This window comes from Nannospalax galili, unplaced genomic scaffold, assembly GCF_000622305.1.
Source record: "Nannospalax galili isolate Female #2095 unplaced genomic scaffold, S.galili_v1.0 scaffold589, whole genome shotgun sequence".
Lineage (NCBI taxonomy): Eukaryota > Metazoa > Chordata > Mammalia > Rodentia > Spalacidae > Nannospalax > Nannospalax galili.
Window position 1 is genome coordinate 563,736 of NW_008360324.1, and position 8,296 is coordinate 572,031.

General features: G+C 42.2%; 2 protein-coding genes across 5 annotated transcripts in view; one reads left to right on the forward strand and one right to left on the reverse strand.

Annotated features, from left to right (window-relative positions):
- Rimklb (ribosomal modification protein rimK like family member B) overlaps positions 1-1,273 on the reverse strand; it is a 125,374-nt gene extending 124,101 nt beyond the window's left edge. The window contains exon 1 of the mRNA XM_029559860.1: positions 1,253-1,273. The gene's annotated coding sequence lies outside the window, so the exon portion shown is untranslated. The remainder of the gene's footprint in view (positions 1-1,252) is intronic.
- The window catches only part of Mfap5 (microfibril associated protein 5), a 19,232-nt gene extending 13,886 nt beyond the window's left edge, over positions 1-5,346 (forward strand). For all 4 annotated transcript variants that reach the window (XM_017796188.2, XM_029559862.1, XM_029559861.1 and 1 more), the window contains 3 exons: positions 708-795; positions 1,379-1,452; positions 2,893-5,346. In XM_017796188.2, the coding sequence (XP_017651677.1) occupies positions 708-795; positions 1,379-1,452; positions 2,893-3,005 (275 nt within the window). In that variant the 3' untranslated portion in view covers positions 3,006-5,346. The remainder of the gene's footprint in view (positions 1-707; positions 796-1,378; positions 1,453-2,892) is intronic.
- Positions 5,347-8,296: the final 2,950 nt, after the last annotated feature.

The window sequence follows — 8,296 nt, forward strand, 5'->3', positions numbered from 1 at the left end:
CTCCCTTCCTCCCTTCCTCCCTCCCTCCCTCCCTCCCTCCCTTCCTCCCTCCCTTCCCTCTCCCTTTCTTTCCCTTCCCTTTCCTTTTCTTTTCCTTTCTTTCAAAATTGAACTTCAATCCTAAAAGTTACAGGGAAAGACGAGGCTATCGTAGGCATGGTCCTCAAACCACTCTCCCTTCCTAAACTACCATTGGACTTTATTTGGTGCTAAATGCTTTGGGAAATAAATCAGCTTGACTGTAGACTCCATATTACCATGAATGTCATGGTTGAAATTGATTATTGTAATATACTGATGATTTTAAGCTGCAGCTAAAAATTGAAAACAGATGGAACAAAGCAACAGAGCCCCGCCTGAGAATTCTCATTCTTCAGAATGAAACAGTCAGATTTCAGTGTAATTTTTACATGACACCTGAATAATCCTAGAAAGATTTTTTTTTTTTTTTCCTAGAAGAGTCCTCAGAGATCAGAGGTTATTTTATCGACTTCTGCTTCCAGGTAGGGAAGTACCTAAATTTCATTTGAGTCAATTTCCTCCTACTCCACTTTGGGTAGTAAGAAGGACATGCCCCAATATAGACTGGTTTCTGTAGAGACAACTCTGTTTTCCTCATTCTGTCTTCTCCCAACTCCTTTAAATCCTTGGTTTGTGCTGTTTCTATTTGAACCTCATTATTTTTTGTGTGTGTTGGGCTTCTTCAGAGTGTCGGGATGAGAAATTTGCTTGCACAAGGCTATATTCTGTACATCGACCAGTCAAACAATGCGTTCATCAGATCTGCTTTACCAGGTAAGAGATCCCAGAATGCCCAGAGGCACTTTCCATGCTAATATTCTTTAGTGTGTTGGTAGCTATTTCATGAGCACTCGCTATGGAACTGTAATTTTTAAAGGGCAGAAGCTACTAGCATAATCTTCCTAGCCATTCCTGAAGGTGCTGGCTAGACATTGGAATGTGGGTTGAAGTATTCATAGAGCAGGCTAATAAATGCCAGTGAAGGTGAGGGCTATGAGGTGGTCAGGAGGGAAATACTGCTGTGTTGCCTGGACTGAAAGAAACTGAAGCAAAAGGCCCAGCTCCGAAGTGGAAAACAAAGGAAAGGAGCACTGGGCTTGACTCAAAGGAAAATTTGCCAAGCGCCATTAAGAAGAATAATTGATATCATTTATTTGTGTTTTGTTTTTGTAATTAAAACCATTTCCATCCCTGATATTCTGGTAAGGGAAAGAAGAGAAGTCTGACATACCTCAGGAAATCTAGATAAGTTGAGAACAGTCAGGAATAAGGAGTTGAAGAGGTATCAGGGACCCCGGCTCGACCCTCTAAAGGCTTTTTTGTCTTCTTCCCTTACTATGACATCGGACTTCGGCAGTTTACGACGCATGTACATCATCAACAATGAGATCTGCTCCCGTCTTGTCTGTAAAGAACATGAAGTTATGAAAGGTAAGGCGATGTCAGGGTTCAGAGGGCAGGGACAGTAATAGGAGAGGCAAATAGAGTAACAAAGCTAAAAGATCCAAGGTTTGGTTCTGAAAGAGGGCACTAGGCTTCCAATCTTCCTTCAGCCCCTGTTGACAGTTATCCCAAATAAACAATCCAAGTAAAGCAACATGGTTAAAATGCAAATACACCCTAGATCCCTTTCCAACTAGAAGGCAACTCTCCAACTTCTCCTATAGTGAGACCTTTCTAAGTTCAGGCTGTTTTGAAAGTCATCTTTCAGATATTCTGGGAACTGGACAAGTCAGCCATTACAGATAATCATTGATCATCAGCCATGTTCATAGCTCTAGAAAGAACACACACACACACACACACACACACACACACACACGAATCTGGAAACAGTCAGGCTTGAATGAGATCCATAAAAAAAAGATAGGACATTTAGACATTGTACACAGTTCCCCAATTCCAGGAACCATTTATATTGCTTGTTGTAAAATTTCAGAGGTTAAGTAGAAAGATGTTACAAGAACAATTTTCAAAGGTCCAAAATGTGTGGCTACTGACCATGCATGGTGGGAATAAACATACTTCTCACCTTCCCGGTGGGCAGCCCCAAATGATGTCTGTGGTTGGTGACAACACCACAGACAGAGACTTTTCTGACTCAGCAGCCGGCTTTGCCCTGAGTTCATGAGTAAGAGTGATAGTGAATTTCGCAGAAGGAAACTTGCTGCTTGTCCCTATTGACTTCGTGCAAGCCACCTGCAAGGGAAACACCTTGACACTGACTAGGGTATTTGGAACTCTAGGCACTTTCAAGTATCTCAGGGGATTTACTGCAATCAGCCATAGTAAACACCTAAACCCAGGTTGAATGACTCCATTTTTCTATGTAGCACATCCATGGCTAGAATTGGGAGCTGGGTTTATAAAGGAAACTAGTTTTGAACACATTATTCCATCCTAATATTCATAAATACACCACTGAGGTAGATCTTGTTAGTTTACAGAAAGGGACAGTCAGGATCTTATAACGCTGGAAGGGCTCAGTGGTTAAGAGCACTGACTGCTCTTGCAGAGGACCTGGGCTCGATTCCCAGAACCCACATGGCGGCTACGAACTGTCCTTAACTCCAGTTCCAGGGGATGTGGAGGCCTTCTTCTGACCTCCCCAGCATTGCACAACACAGGTGCACTCACTTACATGCAGGCAATACACTCATACACATAAAATAAAAATAATAGATAAAATCTTTTTTTAATTAAAAAATAAATAAATAAAAAAGGAAAGACACTTTCTAGCAAGTGATAAATCACCAGTAAGGGGCAGAGTTGAGGTTTCAACCCAGATCTTTTCCTCTTTGCTGTTTTTACTACTCTGTACTATGGACTCTTCTCTTTTCCTTCAAACAAGATGCTCTGCTTTTCTTCTAGATGAACTTTGCCGGCAGATGGCGGGTCTGCCTCCAAGGAGACTCCGTCGCTCCAACTACTTCCGACTTCCTCCTTGTGAAAACATGGATTTGCAGACACCCAATGGTCTGTGATCATCAAAAGAAAAGGATAGTGTGGGTGAGAGGAAGTAGAAAGTCCTCCTCCTCCAATCACTGTAACCTAGCCCATAGACATGCACTTTTTACACTAGAACTTTGCAAAGCCCAGGTTTGACCCCCTACTTGCTAATTTTTCACTGAAACGAATAACTTTGATCCATTTTTGAAGTATTTTAAATACAGTGTCTGAATTATTACATGGTTTTGCTGCTTCCCAGTATCATAGACATAGTGGACACATGATAGTGGGCCATATGACTTACATGCAAACATTCTACATGCAACGTCAGAAGAAAGGGGATGGGGATGTGACTCGATCAGTAGAGCATTTGCCTAGTGTGTATGAAGCACCAAGTTTGACTGTATAAAACTGGGCATGGTGGTGCAGAAGATCAGAAGTTCAAAGCCATCCTTCACTACATATTAAGTTTTGAGGCCAGCATGGAATGAATGAAACCCTAATTTCAGAAGAAAATAGACTTTTGATTAATAATCTTTTCGGTTTTTATTTTAATGGTGCTAAAGATTAAACCCAGGGCTTTGTACATGCTAGTCGGGCACTCTATCACTAGGCTGCAGTCCTGTTTCCTAAGTTAATAATTTTAATCATTAAATCTGTCAGAAATAGATACAAGTATAGAAAAGATCTTTGTCAGTTTTGGCTAGCCATAGAACTTCATTTCTTTTCTTTCTAGTAGTTTCCTAGATTAACCCCCCCATCATTTACAGGTTTCACTGTACTAATTTTAACTGTTTTGCTTGGATTGTCCTAAAATTTGCCTTGCAAGTCTTCTTGTCAAGAAAGGTCATGGTAATTCTTGTAGTCCTAGAAGATTTTCTAGCAGAGTCAAGAATTATACAATCCTACTAGCAATACATAAAGACCCAAACCGTTGTCTTCTGCTAAGCTCAGAGTTCAGGACTATGGGAAAACCCTATTAGGTATGGAACTTGGATCATAATTTCCTATACAATTTCTCAGGCAAGTGGTCCAATCAGGAAGCAGGGCTGGAAAGTAAGCATCATTTACTTAGTCATCTATGGCAGTACAGAGGCGGGCTGACCTCCACAAAGCTAACTAGACAACATGACACCACCCATTCAGATCTAAACTTTAATAGGTAAGCAGGTAGCTTACCTAAAGCTGAGCAGGGAGTAAAGGAAACATTGTATTCAGATGATTCACATTCTTTGTTGCTGTTTTATTTGGGTTTTTATTTTTTCCTTTTCTTTGTTTAAGACGGGTTTTACTATGTCACTCTGGCTAGTCTAGAGCTCGCTATGTAGACCACCCTGGCTTTGAGCTTCCTTCTGGCAGACCCCCACCTCAGCCTCCTGAGGGCTAGGGTTACAGGTGTGAGCCACCACACCTAGCTCCAACCCACACTCTTATCCTGGCTATCAACAGTCCTGTAGCCTGAGATAAGTCTTCTTTCATTTAGTCTTGGTTTAATTTTCTCACCTTTAATACAAATAATTTAACCTTTTGTTGGATTTACTGCTTTAATTCTATGGTTCTCGATATAAATGCATCATTCATATTTTTGGGGGGAGGTCTTTTTGAGACAGTGTCTCCCTGTAGCCCCAGCTGGCCTGGAACTCACTATATAGACCAGGCTAGCCTTGAACTCACAGAGATCCACCTGCCTCTGCCTCCGGAGTGCTGGGATTAAAGGCGTGTACCACCACGCCAAGCACATCATTCATATTTCTTGAAGCCTAGATATAGAGGCAGTCGAAGTCACAAAGCATGTCTATTTAGTCCACGGCTACACTAGAGCAAAATGCCCCTCCCCTTTTTGTCTTCTGGTGCTAAAATCAAGCCCACAGCCTCATGACTGCTAGGCACAAACTCTACCACAGGGTTACAGCCCAGCCCCACTCATCCCATCTTATATCAGTGACAAATTATATATTATGTACACTTTTGTCTGAAAAACTCAACAACTTTATAAAATCCAACTGAATTCCAATAAAAAGTAGGTGAGGACAATTACACATGACAATAGGAATTGAACTTTCATAATGCTAACGAGGTCCAGAGTCTTGCTATTAAGAGACAATTGAGTTAAACGGGATATGCAAAACTGATTCAACAGGAAGGTTTGAAGCTTGAAAGCATGTGCTCTCTGCTCCGTATCCGCCAGAATTAAATGCACTCTTATATAGATAGATCTTAAATGCATATTGTAGACACCATAGGGAAACCTCATAGGCAGAGTTTCAAATAAGCATCTTACGAATTTCTTCATAAGGGGCTGGGAGATGGCTCAGTGCTTAAGAGCTGGTTAAGAGCACTTCCTGCTCTTCCAGAGGACCCGAGTTCAGTTCCTAGCACCCACTTCGGGTGGCTCACAACTGCATGTAACTCAAGCTCCAGGAGAATATGATGCCTTCTTCTGGTCTCTGTAGGCACCCACATGTGTAACACACACGTATGCGCATGCACACACAGACACATACACATAAATAAAATCTTTTAAAAGAGATCTCTTGATAAGATTCCAAATCTAAAATAATAAAAACATTACCCTGATTTAATCAGTGCATATTAAATACATGTATTGCAGTATCACATGTGGGCCAGTGAGATGGCTCAGCGGATAAATATGCTTACTGCCAAGCGTGATGAGTTCAATTTCCTGAACCCATATACTAGAAGGAGAAAACTGACTCCTGAAAGTTTCCCCCTGACATTCACTTGCATGCCTCGGGATGTGTGTGTGTGTGCATAAAATAAAGAAATGTTAAAAAACGCGCATCACATGTACTTCACAAATATATATAATTATTATGTGTTTAGTAAAAGCTACTTTTTTGTTTTTGAAATGGAGTCTCACTATGCAGTCCTGGCTGGATTGGAACTCATTAGGTAGACCAGGCTGACCTGGAACTCACAGAGATCCACCTGCCTCTGCCTTCCCATCGTTGGGATTAAAGGTGTGAGCCACCCTGCCTGGCTTGTAGTGAAAACTTTTAAAAGCATGTTTTAGGAGATGGAAATGTTAAACTGTTTTGGCACTTTGTCACATACTGTATGCCTGTATTAAAGTACCATGCTGTATTCCACAAATCTGTACAACTAATAATAATAAAGTCTCAATATCTAATGTTTACTTTAGAAGACATTCAAAAACTCATTTTTTTCCTGGGATCTGGGAAAATACTAAGAGGAGGGAAAAAGTCTGTTCAAGGGCTCAGCGCTCCTGGCTTATCAACATCTCATGCCGGTATTGTGTCTATTGCAAATTAAACATGTAAAACTAAATTTATATCACATTTCTTAGAATAAAGTGGCTTTGGCTTTCGGTCTGGTTATAGTTTATTATTTTTGTAGACAAGGTCTTCTGTATCCCAGCCTACCTTCATTTCCCAAGTTCTGGGATTATAGCCACATGTCACCAAGTCCAGTTTTAACCTGTGCTGGAGATCAAACTGTTTCTTTCACCTAGGAAACACTCTACCAGTTGAGCTACATCTCCCGAGTCTCCAGCCCCTGGCTATTGCTTTTTTGTTGTTGTTGTTGCATTGTCTGGCCTCAAACTCACATTATTTCCTCTGCCTCTGGGGTGCTGGGACGGGCTACCACACCTGGTTTGGTTACTGCTTTTTTTTCTTTTCCTTTGTGTTTACAAAAAAAAAAGACCTCATAGAAAGAGCTCCTTTATATCGCTTTGAAAACACAGTCGATTTTTTTCCATTTTGCTCTTTATTTTTTGGTCTGAGATAGGGTCTCACTATGTAACACTGGCTGGCCTGGAACTTATTATGTAGATCAGGCTGGCCTTGAACTCCAGGAGCTCGGCCTGCTTCTGCCTCCCATGTGCTGGGATTAAAGACGTGTGCCACCATGCCCAGCTGCTCTGGTCTACTCTCTCACTCCACAACTTTACCACTTGTTTTCCAGTATCTCAAGCTGTTGACTTACCTTTAGTTGTGCCCCCTTTTTCTCTCTGACAGTCTTCAAGTCCAATAGTCTTGTGAGGTTTCATGCTTTCATCTCATTTTTCTTTTGTATGATCAAATGTCCGTATTTTGTCATTTCTTATTGTTCTTATGTTCTCTGAACCTCGTGTTAGCATGTGGTGTATGTGGTGTACACATCTGTGGGCTTGTGCAAAGGCCAGAGGGGATGTCAGGAGTCCTGCTCTATCATTCTCCATCCTAGTCCTCTGAGACAGGGTCTTTCACAGAGCCTGGAGCCAGGCCCAGCAATCCTCCTGTCTTGCCCCGCCCCCAACACACTAGGGTTACAGGTGTGAGGATGACTACATGCAGCTTTTTACATAGGTGCTGGGGATTTGAACTTAGGTCCTGATGTTGGTGAAGTAAAGGCTCTTAACTACTAAGCCATCTGCCCAGCCCTCTCTATATTTTGGGGTGCTGAGGATGGAACCCACAGCCTTGTGCATGCTAGGAAAGCACTCTACCTCTAAGCTACATCTTCAGTGCTGAGTTCATACTTTATGAGAAGCAATTATTTATACCAAAATAACAGGGCATTAACATTAGAAGTTAGAGACTTGATAAAAATGTCCTTTAGGTTTAACAGACATACTTTGAGGCCTATACTAATTTGGTCAGAGGGACATAAAGGACAGTTTGTGCTCCTTGCCCTCCTGGTTGACTAGTGCCAGGGGACTATTAGCATCTCTCAAAATGTCCTGTAACTATGGTGAGTCACCTGTCCTCTGATCAAGGAGGCTGTGGAGACCCCACAAGATGGACTTTAACCAGTGTCCAGTCTACAAAGAGGAGGGTCAACACAGAAGAAACATTTCCTCTATGCTTCCAAGCGAAGCCAGCCATAGTTGAGTAGGACCTTTGACTTATCTTCACATAGGCAGAACTGGTAAAAGAAAGGAGCCAGGAGCTCCCCCCAAGCCCATGTGACCCCTGAGGAACAGATCCTCAAGCGGCCTTAAGAGTAAAAATTAATTGGTTTATCTGGGTCAACTGTATGGTCCTAAACACCCAAAAGGAAAGTATAACCAAAGATTAAAGGGGCCAATATAATTTTTTAAGAGTCCATATGTTTAGCCGGTCATGGTGGTGCATGCCTTTAATCCCAGCACACAGGAGGCAGAGGCAGGTGGATCTCTGTGAGTTCAAGGCCAGCCTAGTCTACATAGTGAGTTCCAGGACAGTTGGGGCTACAGGGAGACCCTGTCTCCAAAAGACCCCCCCCCCAAAAAAAAGAGGCCATATGTTTAGCTAAAGACTACATAACAGCCCCGGGCGTGGTGGCGCACACCTTTAATCCCAGCACTCGGGAGGCAGAGGCA